Source organism: Littorina saxatilis, linkage group LG1 (genome assembly GCF_037325665.1).
Source record: "Littorina saxatilis isolate snail1 linkage group LG1, US_GU_Lsax_2.0, whole genome shotgun sequence".
In the NCBI taxonomy this organism is placed as follows: Eukaryota; Metazoa; Mollusca; class Gastropoda; order Littorinimorpha; family Littorinidae; genus Littorina; species Littorina saxatilis.
Genome location: NC_090245.1, coordinates 30,121,999 through 30,145,261, shown reverse-complemented (window position 1 = coordinate 30,145,261; position 23,263 = coordinate 30,121,999). Strand labels below are relative to the sequence as shown.

General features: G+C 42.3%; 1 protein-coding gene and 1 long non-coding RNA gene across 2 annotated transcripts in view; both read left to right on the top strand.

Annotated features, from left to right (window-relative positions):
* LOC138966825 (uncharacterized) overlaps positions 1-23,263 on the top strand; it is a 402,693-nt gene that overhangs the window by 318,386 nt on the left and 61,044 nt on the right. The gene's annotated exons all lie outside the window — the stretch shown is intronic.
* The window catches only part of LOC138950395 (A disintegrin and metalloproteinase with thrombospondin motifs 18-like), a 141,822-nt gene that overhangs the window by 79,784 nt on the left and 38,775 nt on the right, over positions 1-23,263 (top strand). The window contains exons 3-4 of the mRNA XM_070322134.1: positions 4,227-5,131; positions 5,620-5,824. Of these exons, the coding sequence (XP_070178235.1) occupies positions 4,227-5,131; positions 5,620-5,824 (1,110 nt within the window). The remainder of the gene's footprint in view (positions 1-4,226; positions 5,132-5,619; positions 5,825-23,263) is intronic.

The window sequence follows — 23,263 nt, the reverse complement described above, 5'->3', positions numbered from 1 at the left end:
TTCTATCTCCGTCTCTCCCTCTCTGTGTGTTTCTTTCTCTCTCTCAGTCTCTCTCTCAATATTTCTCTCTCTCTCTCTCTCTCTCTCTCTCTCTCTCTCTCTCTCTCTCTCTCTCTCTCTCTCTCTCTCTCTTCTTTCCTCCTCCCCCAAGACTGGCCTGACCCCTGTGAAGGACATATTTCTTTTTGTGAAGAGTCTGACGGGTTGATGGCAGGGCAAAGCGGGTGTTATGACACATCAAGGAAAAATGACTATGTGCGAGAACATCTCTAAGACGGCCATGCTTTTAAGTCAGCAATCGTTAGCAACTGATATTAGTATTGATTTGCGCCACTGTAGCTATATCTGGGTATCGTCAGACAGACAGGTCATGCATGATACTATCAGACGCTCAGAGGGGGATCTTTAGAGCTGTCCTAACTGAAACGATAGTTATGGTTCTAGTCGTTTTAGTCGTTCTGTTCTTCAACAACACCGGCACGGTTGGCCTAGTGGTAAGGCGTCCGCCCCGTGATCGGGAGGTCGTGGGTTCGAACCCCGGCCGGGTCATACCTAAGACTTTAAAATTGGCAATCTAGTGGCTGCTCCGCCTGGCGTCTGGCATTATGGGGTTAGTGCTAGGACTGGTTGGTCCGGTGTCAGAATAATGTGACTGGGTGAGACATGAAGCCTGTGCTGCGACTTCTGTCTTGTGTGTGGCGCACGTTATATGTCAAAGCAGCACCGCCCTGATATGGCCCTTCGTGGTCGGCTGGGCGTTAAGCAAACAAACAAACAAACAAACAAATTCTTCAACAACGGTGGGACCCCCCTTTTAGACTGGTCATTGTTTTTTATCGTCCCTAACGGACGCGGAGGAAGAGAAGGGTGACGATGGTCATCATCTTGATCATGACGACGACTGCACCCACGACGGAAAAGACATGCATCGATAACCAGAACAAGCAAGATAATTGTGCATGTCAGGACCGCGCAATGTTTTTCGTTTCTTCTCAAACCGCTATAGATCGCTCTACAGGTTGTGCGTCCTGTCTAAATATCCCTTTCTTCACAACGTTTCTCTTTTGCGCCCACAGCCCCACGAGCACTTCTCCTCCCTCTTGTAGTTGCCCCCCCCCCCCCCCACCTCTTCCCCACCCCCACCCCCCTCCCCCCGTCCTCCACTTCAAGCACCCCTACCGTTTATCCCGTGACTTACTGTGATCTAAAGTGGAAAAACTTGTCGGTTGTCAGTGGGACGCTACCTGTGTGAGGCTTCAATATCTGTCCTCTTGACCTCATCGGTTCACCTCCATTTGTCCGTTGACCTACTCTTGTCCCCAATCCCCCCCTTCCTCTTTATGTTTCTACGCTCTCTCTCTCTCTCTCTCTCTCTCTCTCTCTCTCTCTCTCTCTCTCTCTCTCTCTCTCTCTCTCTCCTTTTGTAATAAAGTATTAAATTCTGAGCTCTCTCTCTCTCTCTCTCTCTCTCTCTCTCTCTCTCTCTCTCTCTCTCTCTCCTTTTGTAATAAAGTTCTAAATTCTGAGCTCTCTCTCTCTCTCTCTCTCTCTCTCTCTCTCTCTCTCTCTCTCTCTCTCTCTCTCTCTTACCGTGCAGAAAAAAACAGCTTTTCTTCCATTAAAGTTTTCATTTAACAGTCGAATAACTCAGATTTGATGTGATCGCACCTTCGTGACCAGGTCAGATAACTGCACTGGTCAGGTAAGCGGGTTCGTTCGAGAGACTGAGACCTCGGTTCCCATGCAGATCATACGAGGGCCTGGCGTCAAGACTTGTCAACTTCAAAGCTGGCCCCGACATCGTTATGGGTCCCTGCTAGCTTAATGGTTTCTTTTCATCAGTTTAATTGTAGCGGTCGCTTTTGATTGTTTTCTAACGGGGCCGTTATCAGATTTATGTAAGAGGGCACTGAAGGGGAGTTTTAAGAGAACTTCTCGCTGTCAGGACGGAGACATGTTTTTCAAACCTACTGACACCTGCTAGAGTCAAACTACGATTTATTGTCTTCGTCGCTGTTTGTCTCATTCTGTTTTGTTTTCCCGTCTTCGCTGTTTATTTCTGAATGGACTACGGGGCATGAGCTCGCTGAACTGGTCAGAGGACATTGTTAGATGACTTCTTTTTTTGCGGATTAATGATTTTTGCAGCATGCCAAATGAAACCAACTTTCACTTTACAAGCAAATAATGGAGGGCTGAAAGCTTCAAAACAAAAATCAATTACTGAGTTTTACCCCCGGGTTTCAGCTGCCCAAAACGTTTACCGTTGTTAAAAATCTACGGTTCCTAAAGAGCTGAGTAATTTCATAATACGAGGAGCGAGCTGTGTGCAGGATGCAAGTCAGTATATAGCCACGAAGGTTCTTTTGCGGGGAGCGCCGAATTTCGGGGTACAACTGAGTAGGCATGTAAGCTACCATTGAGTGCAATCACAGCAGTTCAGTCATTGTATTAACTGTTTGATAAGTAATTCGGGACAGACAGGCACTGTGTCTACACAAATATGTATCAGTTCTCAGAAATCGGTCAAATGTTTCTGTCATTGTGAGTCTAATGTCCTTGTTTCCTTTCGGAAATATCGCAACAATAGCGCATGTCCAGTCAGTGTGTGAACGTGTCATTTCAGTTACGTATGTTGCACGTGCCTCCTCTCTCTCTCTCTCTCTCTCTCTCTCTCTCTCTCTCTCTCTCTCTCCCTCTCTCTCTTCCCCTCTTTCTGTTCCCCTCTCTCTCTCTTTCCCTCTCTCTTTTTCCTCCCCACTCTTTCTCTCTCTCTCTCTCTCTCTCTCTCTCTCTCTCTCTCTCTCTCTCTCTCTCTCTCTCTCTCTCTCTCTCTCTCTCTCTCTTTAGGGCGAGGGCTGGATGTAAAAAAGCAGATCACTGCTTAATCTATTACCCACGTTAAATAAAAAATTGTCATTGTCTCCCTCTCTCTCTCATTCTCTCTCTCTCTCTCTCTCTCTCTCTCTCTCTCTCTCTCTCTCACACACACACACACACACACACACACACACACACACACACACACACACACACACACACACACATCTGACATAACATAGTCATGTATTTCTCTCTCTCTCTCTCTCTCTCTCTCTCTCTTTCACACACAAACACACAAACACACACACACACACACACACACACACACACACACACACACACACACACACACACACACACACACACACACACATCTGACATAAGATAGCCGTATATTTAGTACCATACCCTTTTTCCATCTTCTCAGTCAATCCCCGTCACTCTGCACTCAGCGTCCATCAGCCGGCGTTGATTTTCTCCCTTGTTTTTTTGACCTACTTATTATCCCTACGCCCTCACTTATACCCATAAGAAAAACACACGTGTAAGTGGCAGGAAAGCAAACGGTCGCTTTCAGATATGAAATCAGATCTTCGCCATTTACAAAATTAATTCAGTCAGAGACCCAGAGAGCGTTGTTCTCTACAATCTCTGATTCGGCGTGTAAAGTAAGAATAAATATAGACCGCAGAGATCGTGAGAGAGACGGGACTTAATTTGTTAGTCGGCGGATGAACATGTGACCCACATGCGCGGAGTTAAAACATTCGCACGACTTCTCGACCCGGTTTTAAGTTTTTATTCGGGGTTAAGAGCCACACCTGCCTGGCAGATGTTTAGCTATCAAAAGTGAAAGCCGGCCGATGAAGTTATCCTTGTTTGCATACCACACCCCACTCGCCGATGAGAGAAGCGGTTAAAAGGAGATAAAAGAGAAGATTTCAATAAAGAGAAGAAAAAAAACTTCTCAACGGAGACAACATGACAAACATATGAAGTGTAAGGCGTGCGACCGTCGGTTTGAGGCCGACGTTTACATTGAGTGAAATTAGAGAAGAGAAAACTAAAAGAACTTATAAGTATAGACAAGAAGTCAACAGGATTTGCTTCATTCTTCTTCGATTGTCAGTACTTGAATCAGTTGGCCACATGTTCACATTCTCTTGTCCCATTTCAGTCTGCTATGGTAAACTTGCTGTATTCGTGCGAACTGCGAACTGCGAACTAAACCCTGAATCGTGTTCTGTTATCTGTCTTGTTGGGCCTTTGCGATTCCTCATACCATCCTGAATTTATGTATTTACGGATGCTGCCACATTTCTTGATATTTTGCAAGGCAAGGATGGCACAAATAGACCAAAGCAATACAAAATCACTGACTTTGCCATCTTGTTCCTTTTCAGATTTTGAAGTCGCTTACCCGGTGGTGTGGGACGCAGAACAGAACGATCAACACATTCCAGTGCAGCACGTGCACGCGGTGTGGCGGAGGAAGCGTAGCATTCACGCCACCCCCACTCTCAACATCAACCTCACGGCTTTCGGCAACGAATTTCACCTGGAAGTCTGGGAGAACAAGGACCTGCTTGCTCCAGGATTCAAGATCTACCACCGCCATCCTCGACCTTCAGACTCTTCCAAGGTTATGTCAGGGTCAAAAAGCAGAAGCAGCGAGAAGGAGTCAAGGTCGGAAGTCAAAGACAGCAGTGATGGCAGTGGAGAGGTCAATAGTTATAGGTCAGAAGTCAAGGACAGCAGTGATGGCAGTGGAGAGGTCAATAGTTCTAGGTCAGAAGTCAAGGACAGCAGTGATGGCAGTGGAGAGGTCAATAGTTCAAGGTCGGAAGTCAAAGACAGCAGTGATGGCAGTGAAGAGGTCAATAGTTCAAAGACGGACTCCAGTACTAATGATGGTATTGAGGAGGTCAACGATGGGTGGCAAGTCAAGGTCAATGTCAGGGTCAAAAACACCCGGAGGGCGGAGGTCCCGGATGACGAAAGGGCCGACCTCGGTGTGTCAGACAACAGCAGTGAGGAGGTCAAGGACTTTGACAGTGTTAAGGTCGAGGATGTGAAGGGGGAGGGGAGCGGAGAGCTCAAAGACTCGAGAAGCGCTCAAGCCAGGGAGACATCGAGAAGAGAAGCGGAGGAGGAGGAGGAGGGGGCGAGGTCAGAGATGAGGGAGGGGGACGTGGGGGTGATGATCGCGAGTCCGGAGGAGGTGGACATGGAGCTGTCATGCCTGATGACCGGCAGGGTGCGATCTCACGGGGACACGCCAGTCGCCCTCTCTCTGTGCCACGGAATGGTCAGTGCCTTGCATCTTAACTCTATGGTTTTACAATATAGACCAGTAACGATTTGGGGACAAGCAAGGATGGTGGGCGATGAGATTGTTAGAAAGAGTGAAGTAAAGAGTAAATAAAATAAAAACAGATGGGAGTGGGTTTTTTTAATTCCGTTTTAATTTAGTGATTGCATTATATATTTGGTAGCCTGTTCGATTTTCTATCATCGAGTTATTCATTTACGTAATAAGTGAGGCCATGAGCGTTTTGTTGTTGCTTTTAGTTGTTGACATCGGGAGGTGGGGGGGGGGGGTGAATGTACAGGACTGCTATTGAGCTTTACCGATGAGCTAACCTAACCGTAATTGCGGATGTGTAATGCGAAATTCGCAATGCTTGTGCCACCTCGCACGAAACGATTCCAAATTCGTAAAAGAATCATGTTTCTGTTTCTAGTGTTTACTCAGTTAAAAGGGTGTCACTGAATTCTTTATGTTGGTTTGTCCAGAAAGGCATCATCAGAACAGCAGGAGAGGATTACATCATTGAACCCATTGTAGATCACGTGATCCCTGACCACGCCTTCCATCATCATGGGGACCAATCAGAAGGCGAGCAGCCTATACGTCATCATCTACCTCACAGAGTGTACCGTCGCTCTGCACTTTCCAGCCAACAGCATCAGGGACGTTTCTGCGGTGCAAAAAGCCAGGGTGAGTTTAAAATCATGTTCAGTGTTCGTTTGATCTTTGGTGAGCTTACTTTATTCGTTCGACTTGATGGGACAAGAACTTGCAGACATAATGGAAGAAACAGTGCACAGAAACGACTCACCAAGAGTTTTGTGGAAATGAAAACTAAAACTGATGCATGGTTTTTCTATTCATGTTAATTATAAACTATTCGTCTGTTCCGTTTTCTGTGTTTGTTGTTCTTCAGTGTCCTTTTACATCAGAAAAATCATCTTTGAAAAAAAAGTATTCTTGACCATTGATTCAGTCACGTTTTCCATTCTGCTATTGTTCGTTTTCATTCCTGAGTGGTCACAATTACGCCATGTCTAATAGCCCAACATACTCAAAATGTACTTATGTTGAAAACATGTTGAAATGACATGCAGAAATAAGCGTTAAACAAACCAAACCCCTCCTGCCTCACCTTGCACTCTAAATAAAAATCCTTCGGTACACACACCTTAAAAAATCCCGTACCTTTCCACTGTGGGTAGAAAACAAACCACCCTGCCGCTGCAACTACAGTTACCCGTGATGAAACCTGCTGACAGAAACAATAGACTTGGGTAAATTGGGCAGACTATATCCCCCGGGTGTAAGTGTCAGAGACTCTTCACCTGTTCCCTAACTCTGTAGCCTACCTGCTGTGGTTGGACCACCCAGTCTCCCCCCCCCCCCCACCCCCCACCCCCCCCCCCCCCCCTCAAGACTTAGAGGTGCCTGCCTTTCCGTGTAAAACATCATGTCAACCACTACACATCTTTCCAACCTGTTGCTTAAAGGCACATTCCTTCCCGTGTAAAACATCATGTCAACCACCAAATATCTTTCCAACCTGTTACTTAAAGGCACATTCCTTCCCGTGTAAAACATCATGTCAACCACCAAATATCTGTCCAACCTGTTACTTAAAGGCACATTCCTTCCCGTGTAAAACATCATGTCAACCACCAAATATCTGTCCAACCTGTTACTTAAAGGCACATTCCTTCCCGTGTAAAACATCATGTCAACCACCAAATATCTGTCCAACCTGTTACTTAAAGGCACATTCCTTCCCGTGTAAAACATCATGTCAACCACCAAATATCTGTCCAACCTGTTACTTAAAGGCGCATTCCTTCCCGTGTAAAACATCATGTCAACCACCAAATATCTTTCCAACCTGTTACTTAAAGGCACATTCCTTCCCGTGTAAAACATCATGTCAACCACCAAATATCTGTCCAACCTGTTACTTAAAGGCACATTCCTTCCCGTGTAAAACATCATGTCAACCACCAAATATCTTTCCAACCTGTTACTTAAAGGCACATTCCTTCCCGTGTAAAACATCATGTCAACCACCAAATATCTGTCCAACCTGTTACTTAAAGGCACATTCCTTCCCGTGTAAAACATCATGTCAACCACCAAATATCTGTCCAACCTGTTACTTAAAGGCACATTCCTTCCCAATGTAAACAGTTCGCCTCACCATCACAGATCTGACCAGGCTTTAAACATGGGATAAGACAATCCCTCCAATTGGTCGCATACAAAAATCAACATCCTGACTGCTTGCTGTGGCGAGTTTCATATTTGTATGAATTACTTTCTTCAAAAGTCATTCGTGGCATTAATGCAATTATGTCATTAGAAAAATCCCACCCATGCTGTTCATTTTTGGTATGTGACCAAGTGGAGTGATGGTCTTTTCCCATGTAAAAGCCTAGCCGAATCGGTGACGGTGAGCCGTACTGTTTACACGGGAATTAGTGTGCCTTTAAGAGTTCAAAATATATGTCCATATGTCAACAAGCCTGGCTGCATTATGCGCAGAGTGGGCTTTTTTGGGGGGGGGGGGGGGGGGTCTCGTTACTAACAACAATGTCAACACGAGAAATTGGTGAAGTATGAAATGTTTGGGGAAAAAAAGAAATATGGCGAAAAGGATGTAAACCAATAAAATGGTAGGGCTGCATAAGCGACACTGCATGTGTGTTACTTTGAAATGAATCAAAATGATTGGAAAGATGTTTAATACAAAACGCAATAAAGCTGGCTCATAGGCTATAATCAAAATTATTTTTGGCTGCTGAAGTAATGGCGTTATGCTTTATCTCTGAATTCGTTAACACGTTATTGGAGCTTTTAGAGCGTTTTCCTCGTGGCAGTTTTCTTGTGCACGATTTTTGGTCTGACTTATCACATGACAAGCACTTAATATTGACAGGGCCTTTATGATAAACGACACATAAGCGCGAACGTGATGCTTGCTGAATGCTTTGATTTAAAGGCATATTAACTCGATGAATATACACGCTAATTGCTTTACCAACAGCTGGAGACATGCTAAATTAAGTTCCCTGCAAAATATTGTGGTCTAGGAGCCCTTAAATGTTGAGATATTTGAATTTTTATTTTGATCTAGATGGTCCTATTTATAGATTTGGCAACACATGTAACGTTGATGCAAGGGAGCTAACACCGCGGCTTTGTTGACATCCTCACTTTTTCAGAGGCTAGAACAAGCTGTAATGCATGTATTATGGTCCGCGCATGGTGACATATCGTCATTATATGGTCTTATGGTGCGTTTGACATCGATTGTGGGCAAACTACACTTTGTAAACACGGGAGCGCGTACATATGCCTTTAACCTCCGTGAAATCAATGGTGGACATACGTTAGCTGATTAATGGTCTCGAAACTATTTCCTTTTCGGTTTACTCAATTAAAAGATAATGGGCAAGATAAGACGTACAATTCAGATAAGCTAGATTTTTATCTCTCAGTTAAATGCTTGTGGATGTGGGTTTTTTTTTTAATTAGTTGCACCATTGAATGGATTTATCAATGTTCTCACGAAACAATTTCCAAATACCTCATTTCATATTGTGTTTAAAATGTTGATTCGGCATGCCCCAAATTCGCTAATGTTTGACAGAATCACAAACGGCGCATACAATAGCAAAAGTCATGTTTTAGTAATGTAGTATTTGAAGTTTGTAAGGCAGTGCAATAACATGAAATAATCACAAATCAGACTGCTACCGTTCCAAAATACAGAATTAAAAAAAAGTTTTTATTTTGAAATAATTAAAGTTCTCAAACCTATCTTAACACAACAGTCCACTCGTTTGAATTGATTTTGCTCCAGATAGACAAGCACACAAATACACTCAGAGGGAAACGCGTACACCCAGTCAAACACGTGCAGCAAAATGGAATCTTAAAAAGATGGCAGACTCTGTCGTGAACACAAACTATAATGCACCCGTAAGAACAGTGATGATTTTGTCGATGGTATTCACTAAAAGAGAGAGAATAACACTGAGCAGCTAATTCTTGAAAATACCAACGCTGAGCTCATGATTGTAATCTGACTGAGGACTCCAAAACATGCAAAACCCAGAGACTCACATTAACTGGACTCGTCATAACCAACAATATCAATTGGAGTTTTGCGAAGCTGCACGGGTTTTTGATTCTATTAATGAAACTACATGCATCTCATGATAAAGCAACAGCAAGCAAAATGACAGTGTCAAAATCAGAACAGTGCTTTACACTTGTTAGCAATGAAAACCTGAGGGAAATATAATCAAGAAATGCCTGTGTGGGCATCCAAGAACACGAGTCCTTGCAGTGCATAAATTAAACGTCTCTACTTTCTCCAGCTGCTTGGCTTTTGTTTGGTTTGATTGAGCTAAACGTACGCATCTGGCTGACACGAGACTGGTTTCATGCGAAAAGAAAGAACACCTGGGGAAAAGCAGGAAATGTAGACGGCGATGGTGGCAGGTGTAATAACGAATTGCCTACGTTCATGGTTATAGATACCTTCACAGCTGGATAAAGCTGCTGTTTTGTATTCAGAGCGGGTTTGTGTGTTTCTGGAAACGTCGTCTGTAAGGGTTACCTTTTAGCTACTTTATTATTGACTCACTCACTATTATTTCTTCACAACTGGGTAAAGTTTTCACTTACGATTCAAGCGGGTTACTGTTTTTTAATTTTCGTCAGGGAGGCTATTTTGACGGTTGCATTAATACTTTTCATTTTTATTTTCATTTCATTTCATTTATCCAAATGCTGGTAAATCTGGGTCGCTTCCTCTCAGTGGAAAGCTAGCAGCAATAAGAGTTCAGTGCTCTACCAACTGAGCTTTGACGAGTGTTTTCGACACTTAAATTTGCATTGTTTGAGAGTATCTAGTGGTTAATAGTAAATGCTTTATTTTCTTTCTTATTGTCTGGACTTCAAGCTGTCGACACAGCATTCCTCTTCGAATTGAAATTTCGGCGGTTTTAAACCCAGCTTGCATTTTCGTCTCTTGACAGCTGGATAAAGATGACTTTTTTTTCCATGTTCTACGATTTCGATAAACATCTTCCTCGGGAACAAACCATGTACAGGTGCTGTTTATACTGAGAAATGGAACATGTTATCAACATCGGTGATAACCTGCACATAAATGAAAGGATTAATTTCTGTGGCATCACTAGACGCTCAGACATTATATGATTTATACCTAAAACCCATGGGCTGAATTTCAAATTACCAAGCTTAACGGGTGTACGACATCCTAACATCTTCTTACCCTACATCTCGTGTGAAGGAAAAACAGTGATCTACCCGATATTAAACAGGGAGTACATCAGTTAATGACAAATTATTGCATACACCCAACGAGCGCAATCCTGTTGGTAAAGACGTTGGCCTTTCATATGGAAATTTCTGGGTTCGAATCCCTGTTGCGCCTGGTAAATTAAGGTATAGAGATTGTTTCCCATCCCCAAGGTCAGCTTGCGCGTGGACCTGCTATATTCCCTCCGTGTGTATACACGCAGGCACAAGTCGAAGTACGCAGATTTTGTAATGAATGCCAGAGTTTCGTGGGTTATGAAAACAAAACAATAACCAGAATGCATCCCCCGAAAACGGAGCATGGCTCTCTAAGTGGCGTAAGAAAAACGGTCATACACGCGAAGAAGAAAAACCACTCGTGCAAAACACGAGTGTACGTTGGAGTTGCATTCTATGAACGCAGTAGAAGAAGCAGCATTCACCCACTATCGTACTTTTAGTGCACGTTTATCGTACGGAACAAAAAGTGCATCTACCCATTATCGCTTTTTCAGTGTGTCTTTTACGGCCCTTGAGAGTTTCCCGGTCTGCGTTCCAGTTCCAGTGCAGATTTCACAGTTCAGGCTGCTATCGGCACAGCTGTCTGTCAGTTTTTGTATTTATGCTTCTGGGCCACAGGTTACACAGAGTTCTCTTCAGTCAAGTATGACGCTATATGAAAATAACTTTGCGTCATTCAAAACTGCCATGGCCACCTGTGTGAGCTCATCCATGTCGTTCGGAAAGGGGTATCGTCAATATCATTAAGGTGTTTGTTTGTGAGTCTGCATGGCTGGTGGGTGCTTGTTCCTTGCGGAAGTGACTCATGACCAACCATAAAACTGAGAAGAATTAACTTGAGATTGTATTGGATTTGCTGGAATTGGTTTGCTGCATAATACGAAATTGTGATCGTGCTGAGATTTGAGTCGAAGAGCAACGTTCTCAAAGGCACATTCCTTCCCGTGTTTATAACCATCTTGTACATCACCTCAAAGGCACATTCCTTCCCGTGTTTATAACCATCTTGTACATCACCACAAAGGCACATTCCTTCCCGTGTTTATAACCATCTTGTACATCACCTCAAAGGCACATTCCTTCCCGTGTTTATAACCATCTTGTACATCACCACAAAGGCACATTCCGTCCCGTGTGTATAACCATCTTGTACATCACTTCAAAGGCACAGTTCCTTCCCGTGTTTATAACCATCTTGTACATCACCTCAAAGGCACATTCCTTCCCGTGTTTATAACCATCTTGTACATCACCACAAAGGCACATTCCTTCCCGTGTTTATAACCATCTTGTACATCACCTCAAAGGCACGTCATTCCTTCCCGTGTTTATAACCATCTTGTACATCACCACAAAGGCACATTCCGTCCCGTGTGTATAACCATCTTGTACATCACCACAAAGGCACATTCCTTCCCGTGTGTATAACCATCATGTACATCACCTCAAAGGCACATTCCTTCCCGTGTGTATAACCATCTTGTACATCACCACAAAGGCACATTCCTTCCCGTGTTTATAACCATCTTGTACATCACCACAAAGGCACGTCATTCCTTCCCGTGTTTATAACCATTTTGTACATCACCACAAAGGCACATTCCTTCCCGTGTTTATAACCATCTTGTACATCACCACAAAGGCACGTCATTCCTTCCCGTGTTTATAACCATCTTGTACATCACCACAAAGGCACGTCATTCCTTCCCGTGTTTATAACCATCTTGTACATCACCTCAAAGGCACATTCCTTCCCGTGTTTATAACCATCTTGTACATCACCTCAAAGGCACATACCTTCCCGTGTGTATAACCATCTTGTACATCACCTCAAAGGCACACTCCTTCCCGTGTTTATAACCATCTTGTACATCACCACAAAGGCACGTCATTCCTTCCCGTGTTTATAACCATTTTGTACATCACCACAAAGGCACATTCCTTCCCGTGTTTATAACCATCTTGTACATCACCACAAAGGCACGTCATTCCTTCCCGTGTTTATAACCATCTTGTACATCACCACAAAGGCACGTCATTCCTTCCCGTGTTTATAACCATCTTGTACATCACCTCAAAGGCACATTCCTTCCCGTGTTTATAACCATCTTGTACATCACCACAAAGGCACATTCCTTCCCGTGTTTATAACCATCTTGTACATCACCTCAAAGGCACATTCCTTCCCGTGTGTATAACCATCTTGTACATCACCTCAAAGGCACATTCCTTCCCGTGTTTATAACCATCTTGTACATCACCTCAAAGGCACGTCATTCCTTCCCGTGTTTATAACCATCTTGTACATCACCACAAAGGCACGTCATTCCTTCCCGTGTGTATAACCATCTTGTACATCACTTCAAAGGCACAGTTCCTTCCCGTGTTTATAACCATCTTGTACATCACCTCAAAGGCACATTCCTTCCCGTGTGTATAACCATCTTGTACATCACTTCAAAGGCACACTCCTTCCCGTGTTTATAACCATCTTGTACATCACCACAAAGGCACGTCATTCCTTCCCGTGTTTATAACCATTTTGTACATCACCACAAAGGCACATTCCTTCCCGTGTTTATAACCATCTTGTACATCACCACAAAGGCACGTCATTCCTTCCCGTGTTTATAACCATCTTGTACATCACCACAAAGGCACGTCATTCCTTCCCGTGTTTATAACCATCTTGTACATCACCTCAAAGGCACATTCCTTCCCGTGTGTATAACCATCATGTACATCACCTCAAAGGCACATTCCTTCCCGTGTGTATAACCATCTTGTACATCACCACAAAGGCACATTCCTTCCCGTGTGTATAACCATCTTGTACATCACCTCAAAGGCACATTCCGTCCCGTGTGTATAACCATCATGTACATCACCACAAAGGCACATTCCTTCCCGTGTGTATAACCATCTTGTACATCACCACAAAGGCACATTCCTTCCCGTGTGTATAACCATCTTGTACATCACCTCAAAGGCACATTCCTTACCGTGTTTATAACCATCTTGTACATCACCACGAAGGCACATTCCTTCCCGTGTTTATAACCATCTTGTACATCACCTCAAAGGCACATTCCTTCCCGTGTTTATAACCATCTTGTACATCACCTCAAAGGCACATTCCTTCCCGTGTGTATAACCATCATGTACATCACCACAAAGGCACATTCCTTCCCGTGTGTATAACCATCTTGTACATCACCACGAAGGCACATTCCTTCCCGTGTTTATAACCATCTTGTACATCACCACGAAGGCACATTCCTTCCCGTGTTTATAACCATCTTGTACATCACCTCAAAGACACATTCCTTCCCGTGTGTATAACCATCTTGTACATCACTTCAAAGGCACAGTTCCTTCCCGTGTTTATAACCATCTTGTACATCACCTCAAAGGCACATTCCTTACCGTGTTTATAACCATCTTGTACATCACTTCAAAGGCACAGTTCCTTCCCGTGTTTATAACCATCTTGTACATCACCACAAAGGCACATTCCTTCCCGTGTGTATAACCATCTTGTACATCACCACAGACCCGCCCAGGCAATTACACGGGGTAAGAGCATCCTTCAGTTGGAACTCGAACCAACATTCTAGTCCAGCGGCTTTCTGCGCAGAGTGGCGATGCTTTTTTTTACACCCCCAGTATAGGGGTGTGTATAGGTTTCGCTCGATGTGTTTGTTTGTTTGTTTGTTTGTTTGTTTGTGTTCGCATATAATCTCAAGAATGAACGGACCGATCGTCACCAAACTTGGTGACCAGGTTCTATACATTCCTGAGACGGTCCTTACAAAAATTGGGACCAGTCAAACACACGGTTAGGGAGTTATTGGTGGATTAAAATTATACAAGGACTTATAGAGGGACATCTTCATGGTCAAAGGGAAATAACCATTCTCACTCAGTCACTGCCACCAACTGAGAAGGTTATTTCCCTTTGACGGGGGTGTTTTTCCTACCTCGTAGGAATTTCTTGTTTTTAACTAATTTGTTATTGACACCAATGCCAATCTACAAACTAAATACAGCAAACAATTCCAGCTCTGCGCAGGAATCTGCAAGGATGTTGACTTTTGGTACGCGTCCAAGTGAAAGGGTGCTCTTATCCCTTGAAAAATGCTGGACAAATCTGCGGGGGTGAACATGACGCGGGAAGTACGGTACCTTTACTCGTGAAATTTCCCTCGGCGTGGCACTTTCTTTTTTCTTTTTTTTCTTTTTTACATTTAGTCAAGTTTTGACTAAATGTTTTAACATAGAGGGGGAATCGAGACGAGGGTCGTGGTGTATGTGTGTGTGTGTGTGTGTGTGTGTGTGTGTGTTTGTGTGTGTGTGTGTGTGTGTGTCTGTGTGTGTGTGTGTCTGTCTGTCTGTGTGTGTCTGTGTGTGTCTGTCTGTGTTTGTGTGTGTGTAGAGCGATTCAGACTACACTACTGAACCGATCTTTATGAAATTTGACATGAGAGTTCCTGGAAATGGTATCCCCGGACGTTTTTTTCTTTTTTTCGATAAATACTTTTGATGACGTCATATCCGGCTTTTTGTAAAAGTTGAGGCGGCACTGTCACACCCTCATTTTTCAATTAAATTGATTGAAGTTTTGGCAAAGCAATCTTCGACGAAGGCCGGGGTTTGGTATTGCTTTTCAGTTTGGTGGCTTAAAAACTAATGAGTGAGTTTGGTCATTAAAAATCGGAAACTTGTGATTAAAAGCATTTTTTTATTAAACGATCCAAAAACAATTTCATCTTATTCTTTGTCATTTTCTGATTCCAAAAACATATACATATGTTATATTTGGATTAAAATCAAGCTCTGAAAACTAAAAATATAAAAATTATGATCAAAATTAAATTTCCGAAATCGTTTTGAAAACAATTTCATCTTATTCCTTGTCGGTTCCTGATTCCAAAAACATATAGATATGATATGTTTGGATTAAAAACACGCTCAGAAAGTTAAAACGAAGAGAGGCACAGAAAAGCGTGCTATGCAGCACAGCGAAACCGCTACCGCGCTAAACAGGCTCGTCAGTTTCACTCCGTTTTGCACAAGCGGCGGACTACGGTCATTGTAAAAAAAAAATGCAGACTAAATGTAGTAATTTCGCCTTACGCGACTTGTTTTCTTTTTTTGTTGGCACTTTCAGCTTTAAGATTCAAGAAATGTCACGTGTCACTGCCTCCCTCCCTCCCCCCCCCCCCCCCCCCCCCTTCCCTCCCCTCACCCCGTGTTCTACCTTTTTCCTATTACGTTTCTTGATAACACCTGTGGGAAAATGTTGGCACGCTGCTGATTGCGTCATTACACCATCTACAAACTGACCAATCAGATAGTACGGTAGTTAATTTTCGATTCAAAGTGACATCTAGCGTCGGTTCTCTTCGCGAACGGCGCCGGGCTACGTCAACGGTACGAGAGATACAGAAAAGATGGATGTTGCCTGCGTCTTTGAGAAAACATGAATCCAACTGATTTGAAAAAGCGATTTGGTGTTCCCCTCCCCTTTCCCTGTCTGTCTGTCTGTCTGTCTTTGTCTGTCTGTCTCTGTCTCTCTCTCTCTCTGTCTGTCTCTCTCTCTCTCTTCTTTCTCTCTCTCTCTCTCTCTCTCTCTCTCTCTCTCTCTCTCTCTCTCTCCTTCCCCCTCCTCTTTGTCCTTTAAGATAGTGATTTCTATCTTTGTTTACATTCACATCCTAATAGGAACCGCTGCGTTTTGTCAAAAACACGCAAAGAGGCGATGTGCAGAGTGCCATTTCTATCTCGAACGAGTTTCGTTCGACATTCCAGTTTGGCTGATAGAAGTGCCTCGACCTGCGCTTAGAACTGTACCCACGGAATACGCGCGATATAATATGTAAGCGCCTAGGGCTATATCTAGATTAGGCGCATAAAAATTATCACAATAATAATAATAATAAGCCTCATATTGATTGATTGATTGATTGACCTCTCGTAGCAGACGTTATGGAGACGCGTAGCTTGTGGATGTATTGCTATCACGTCCGTCGTAGAGAGTCCACGATTAGAAAATCGGAGGAGTGACGCGGATTGGAATGCTTAGACTTTAGGAGGCAGTTTCTGCACATTAATGGTGACAGTCAGTTTGTCAAAGCCCTAGCAGTTCTTCTGTGTGTTCATGGATACAAACTGCTTCTAGTGCAGAACTTGACTTAAATGACGGGAAAAGTGGGGGAAAATACTACTTCAAACACGGTCTAATAAATACTACGGGTGTTAGGTGAGCCTAAAAACGGTTGTCGTTGTTAAAAGACATTGATGTGACTAATTACACCAAAATTACAAAACTTACAATGGTGACCGCCTTCCAAATCAAAATTAAATGTCCCAGACACCTGCCTTAAAATGTCAGCTTTGTGTATGGCATCAGCTGCAACATTATCATCCAAGACCAATAGGAATGTGCGTCGCGCACTGATCAAAGTCGCACATTCATACCTCACTCACTATACCTACTACGCGGTCACACCCAATACCCTATCAGCGGCTGTACCGTAAATAGTGCTGAGATTAAAGTCACCTATCAGATATTATTAGAGTCACACCTACGATCACTGTCACTTCAAAGGCTGCGGTGAGCCGAGTGTGTACTTTTCGATACCAGATTTTACATAATGGTGTTAGTCGATTTTTGGCATCGGGTATGATCAAACACACGGCGGTAATAACATATGAGGGTTTGGTGACTAATCGCACGCATTACGTCCAGACGCTTGCGGGGCCTTCTCGTGAAAACAGTTCGGCTAGCCATCTCAGATCTGGCTACTTACTACTTACTCTCATAACCAAAAAATGCTCAGCCTGTGTGCACCCTGTGTACAGTGGGATCTTTTTTTATTACATTTAGTCAAGTTTTGACTACATGTTTTTAACATAGAGGGGGAATCGAGACGAGGGTCGTGGTGAATGTATGTATGTGTGTGTGTGTCTGTGCGTGTGTGTGTGTAGAGCGATTCAGACCAAACTACTGGACCGATCTTTATGAAATTTTTCATGAGAGTTCCTGGGTATGATATCCCCAGATTTTGTTTTCTTTTTTTTTTTATAAATGTATTTGATGACGTAATATCCGGCATTTTGTAAAAGTTGAGGCGCACTGTCACACCCTCATTTTTCAATCAAATTGATTGAAATTTTGGCCAAGCAATCTTCGACGAAGGCCGGACTTTGGTATTGCATTTCAGCTTGGAGGCTTAAAAATTAATTGATGACTTTGGTCATTAAAAATCTGAAAATTTTAATTAAAATTATTATTGAGTCACTTGAGAAAAAGTGACTCTATGTAATCGGTCAATGTTAGTCTGTCCGGCCGGCCGTCCGGCCGGCCGGCCGTCCGTAGACACCACCTTAACGTTGGACTTTTCTCGGAAACTATCAAAGCGATCCGGCTCATATTTTGTTTAGTCGTGACCTCCAATGACCTCTACACTTTAACGATGGTTTCGTTGACCTTTGACCTTTTTCAAGGTCACAGGTCAGCGTCAAAGGAAAAATTAGACATTTTATATCTTTGACAAAGTTCATCGGATGTGATTGAAACTTTGTAGGATTATTCTTTACATCAAAGTATTTACATCTGTAGCCTTTTACGAACGTTATCAGAAAAACAAGGGAGATAACTAGCCTTTTCTGTTCGGCAACACACAACTTAACGTTGGGCTTTTCTCGGAAACTATAAAAGTGACCGGGCTCAAATTTTATGTGAACGTGACTCCCAGTGACCTCTACACTTTGACGTCTGCTTTGGTGACCTTTGACCTTTTTCAAGGTCACAGGTATGTCTTGAAGGAAAAAAATTGAAATATCATATCTCTGAAACTATTCATCGGATTTGATTCAAACTTTATAGGATTATTCTTTACATCAAATTATTTACATCTGTATTGTGTTGTGAATAGCAATTTCTTCCTGTCCATCTGATGCCTCATATAATATTCAGAACTGCGAAAGTGACTCGATCGAGCGTTTGCTCTTCTTGTTTTATATATAAAACGATTCAAAATTACGTTTATCGTATTCTTCATCATTTTCTAATTCCAAAAACATATACATATGTTATATTCGGATTAAAAACAAGCTCTGAAAATTAAAAATATAAAAATTATGATTAAAATTAAATTTCCGAAATCGATTTAAAAACAATTTTATCTTATTCCTTGTCGGTTCCTGATTCCAAAAACATATAGATATGATATGTTTGGATTAAAAACACGTTCAGAGAGTTAAAAATAATAGAGATATAGAAAAGCGTGCTATCCTCCTCAGCGCAACCGCTACCGCGCTTTTTTGGATTGTTAATTTCACTGCCTTTGCCACGAGCGGTGGACAGACGATGCTACGAGTGTACAGTCTTGCAGAAAAAATGCAATGCGTTCAGTTTCATTCTGTGAGTTCGACTGAGCTTGACTAAATGTTGTATTTTCGCCTTACGCGACTTGTTTATTATGAATTAGTTTTGTAAATGCAACCAGTAGCTATTAAAGAAATGTATTTATACAACAACAAAAATCTACGGCAAGCAGTCAGGGTGTTGATTCTGTTGTATGTGACCAAGTGAAGGGATGGTCTTACCCCATGTAAAAGCCTGGTCAGATATGGAATCAGTATGACGCCATATGAAAATAACTTTACGTCATTCAAAACTGCCATGGCCACCTGTGTGAGCTCATGCATGTCCTTCGGAAAAGAATATCGTTGTTGTCATTACGATTTTTGTTTGTGAGTCTGCATGGCTGGTGGGTGCTTGTTCCTTGCGGAAGTGACTCATGACCAACCGTAAAATTGAGAAGAATTAACTTGAGATTGTATTGGATTTGCTGGAATTGGTTGCTGCATAATACGACATTGTGATCGTGCTGAAATTTGAGGTGCCAGAGGCGATTTATCGAGCCAAACACGAGTTTTCACGAGAAGGAGTGTGCCTTTAAGCTTTGTTATCGAGACTACGCGGGCAGCAATAAGGTGTTTTGTTTATAAGGTCTGTCTTTCGTCGTCGTCGACACAGGCGCGTATAACAACTGGCGTAGGTATGCTTATGATTGAGATCAGCCGTTGAGTAGTATAAACAGATTGCTATTAAAGGTACAGTCCGTCTCGTTTAAACAATCATGTGCACAACCACAGACCTGTCTTAGATTTTAGATGTAATTACACCATCCTTCCACATGGACTTATACCAAACATCAACAACCTGGCTGCTTCGTGTGGGCATATTTTGTGAAATTCGCAGCTTGACATAGGTTTCGCTTACAAACTTAATTCATCAACATATTCCAACTCTGCGCAGGCAGCATCCAGCTTGATTGCTGACGTTTGGTATCTGGAGAGGTGGTGTTATCACGTGCACCTTGAACAGATCTGTGGAGGTGCGCATGATCACTAGCACGAGAATGACTGTATCTTTAATCAAGTTAAAATGGTTATTAGTGCACTGCGAGCCTACGATTCTCTCCAACTTTTGTGTTCCCATATGGCAGAGTTGTAATATAGTTTAGTAGGACGTTCGCGGAAGTAGTTACAATGAACCTAAGGGTCAGTGTCCGAATAGGCATGCTGTTGACTATATCTGCGGGCTGACAAACTCAAACGACGACGATAATGATGATGACGCTGATGAAGATGTTAATGGATATGATTACGTCGATGGAGACGACGATGATGGCTTTGAGACATATAATAGTGACTGATACATCAAGTATCGAGTGTAACAAAATTCGATCATGGCTGGGATCGGTATCGCTCAGAGTTGCATTAGCACCATTATGGCAGCTTTACCAGCATTCCCTACATCGCTTGGAGGGTTTTTTTTAATCAGCAGCCAGTAAATAGGAACTTAGTCGATAAATATCGACAGGGGGCCGACTAATGGTTTAAATGTGAAATGTGTGTATAATAATGGGTGTGGGTCTGAAATGAAGTTAGGTAGTAGTTAACAGTTGTTTTGAATAATTATTGGTATTTTGACAATGTGGGTAGCATGGAAATGTAAGCATTTGAATGTAAGTCTTAGGTACCATTGTACCCAGGAAGAGAGACGAGAGATAGGAATAGGTTGCAATAGCTTGTGTGGTCTTTGAGTTTTGTTTTTGGAAAGACATTGTTAAAGAAAAAGAAGACAAGTACAGTAATGCAATATTTATTGTGAAAACCAACGATTGTACAAAGAACATGTGAGGCAACATTATGTCTATGATGGTGTGAAGAAAATTAGTTATGATTTATACTATTATTATTTAGACTTGAGACTGAATAGCAAAAGGCGAAGTGTATGTTTTGTGGTGTGAATTGAAACAAAATGAAAAGTGTAAAAGTGTAATGTAAATATCTGGGAAATTGTGGTTAAAAGACTTCGTTATTTCTTGATTGTTATTTACTATTATATTGAAGTGAATAGCAAAACGCTGTATTTGAAAACAGCATGGGATTTATATATATATTTTTTTTTGGTATCAGGTAATGCCCTAGTTTTTACAAATTGTAGCAAAGTCGATTAACTTTACTATGTACGATGTTTGCTTGCAAATTACAACACAAACGCGAAAAACTTAACTATTTGTAGAGTTCTAAGGCATTGCAGACAAAGCAACTGCAAGAAAGTCAGGTTTTCGCAGTGTGAAAATCCGCTGAAAACGGTCTTATATCCCTTCCGTTAACATGTAGGCTCTAATGACACTGACCCTGAGCTGACCCTGAGGCACTGAAAAGGTTTTCACGGAAAAATTCTCTCGAAGAACCAAATGGGTTCGGTGCATTTGTCAGTCTGTCACATGTTGAAGGGCCCCATACGGGTTGAAAGAGATAAGGTACTGTCGTGTTTTTTCCCAAACCTAGTGCACTACCGTTCTCACGAGATAAGTTACTTCTGTTTTGTTCCGGGTGTTTTTTTTCCAATTGACACCATGTATGAGAGATGAAACAGAAAAGCCTGTTGTGAAAATGCAAAAATTTGGAGGAAAAAACGAAACAAAACAAAAGTAACTGTTCTCATGACAACGGCAAACAACGACACATGTTCACCGCCCTCAGCTAATTCAAGAAATCACCCCCCTCCTAGGTACACGTGCACTCAAGTTAACCTCTGCTTTGATCTGTGTGCCAAGAGTCAGATGAGAGAGAGAGAAAGCGAGAGCGAGAGAGAGAGAGAGAGACACACACACACACACACACACACACACACACACATAGACAGAGACACACATAAAAAGACAGAAGCGGAGAGACTCAGAGGGAGACAAAGACATACATACAGACAGAGAGAGAGAGAGAAAAAAATTTAACTGATCTCGTGAGAACGGTTGAGGCCTTGCAAGGTTTTGACGGCAACAATAATTATTGTAGTTCTCTAAGACTTTATTTCTGTTTGATTTGTGATATGTTGGGAAGACATATTTATCAATTGATCAACAAAATAAAACATAATAAAAAACCACACAACATTGTTAAAATCATTATTGGCCAACGTTGAACGTTTACGAAGGCCTCAATCTTCTCGCGCCGCAGACCAGATTAATAGGTGCTTGATTTTGGTATTTTGATTTACATAACATTAAACCTTTCTTGGGGTTCATGGTCATGGCAACAGCCATAATAATATTATATCATGTATAATATAACATTTCAGCATATGTGAATTACATGTCATCATACCAAACTGTCATACATTTTTATTCCCACATTATTCTGATTGATCACAACCAAACCTACTATCAGTGGACACATCCAAATGCAAGCGCCTGTTCTTGACAACTTGCCACTGATCTAAAAATATAGATCAGTGCAACTTGCTGGGTCCTTTGCCACAGACACTGTTTGGCCTGTAGGTAAAATGTACAATGTATTTTCTGATTTGTGCACAAAAGCTTTTTTTTATCTTTTTTTTAAACATAACAATGTTTAATGTCACTGTATGTTTGAAAGACCATGGTCACATTTGTAAAACAAATGTTAAATTAGAAAATAAATAACATTTTGGTTCATGATTTTTCCTATACCTGTGCTGAAAATAAGAAATAAAATGTTGGTATATAAGTCACTCAGATGCAGTGTAGTATGAATGGTTTGAGTTTGTTGCGGTTGACCCTGCACATTTAGACCTATGATGATACCTTCGTTTTTGTTGAACAATTTTGCCTTCACCCCTCCCATAGGGTGACGTATTTCACAACTTCCTGTGTTACACAAACTCAGTGATGACCAATTTTGCCTTCACCCCTCCCATAGGGTGACGGATTTCACAACTTTCTACTGATGAACAATGTTGCCTTCACCCCTCCCAAAGGGTGACGGATGTCACAACTTCCTGTGTACACAAACTGATGACGTATTTCACAACAAAATGGCGCTGCCCATGGTCACCCTCGAAACTAACCGTATAAATGGGGGCCCCCTGGCCCCCATAACAACAATTTAAAAACATCAAACACTCTCTTACTTCTGTTTCATTAGTTCTGTTGAACTTGCGAGCCCTGACCCTTTGCACACTTTCCTCGTGTTAGTCTGCAACTTTTGATTTAGTTGCATCACGGCTGCTTTCCATCTAGCGCCCTGAGCTTCAAAACACTGCTGCCAGCTGATTAATAATAAGCTGTTTGGCTGGAGTGCATGAACCCTTCCACAGGTTACACACACACACAACGCCTGTCATAGCTTGTGCATCACGTGCAGAGAGGAATGTAGGTCAAGCCGCACATTTGGAGCTTCATTATTACCATTTGCATTCCGTGCTTTTTTCCCACAGTGACAGCT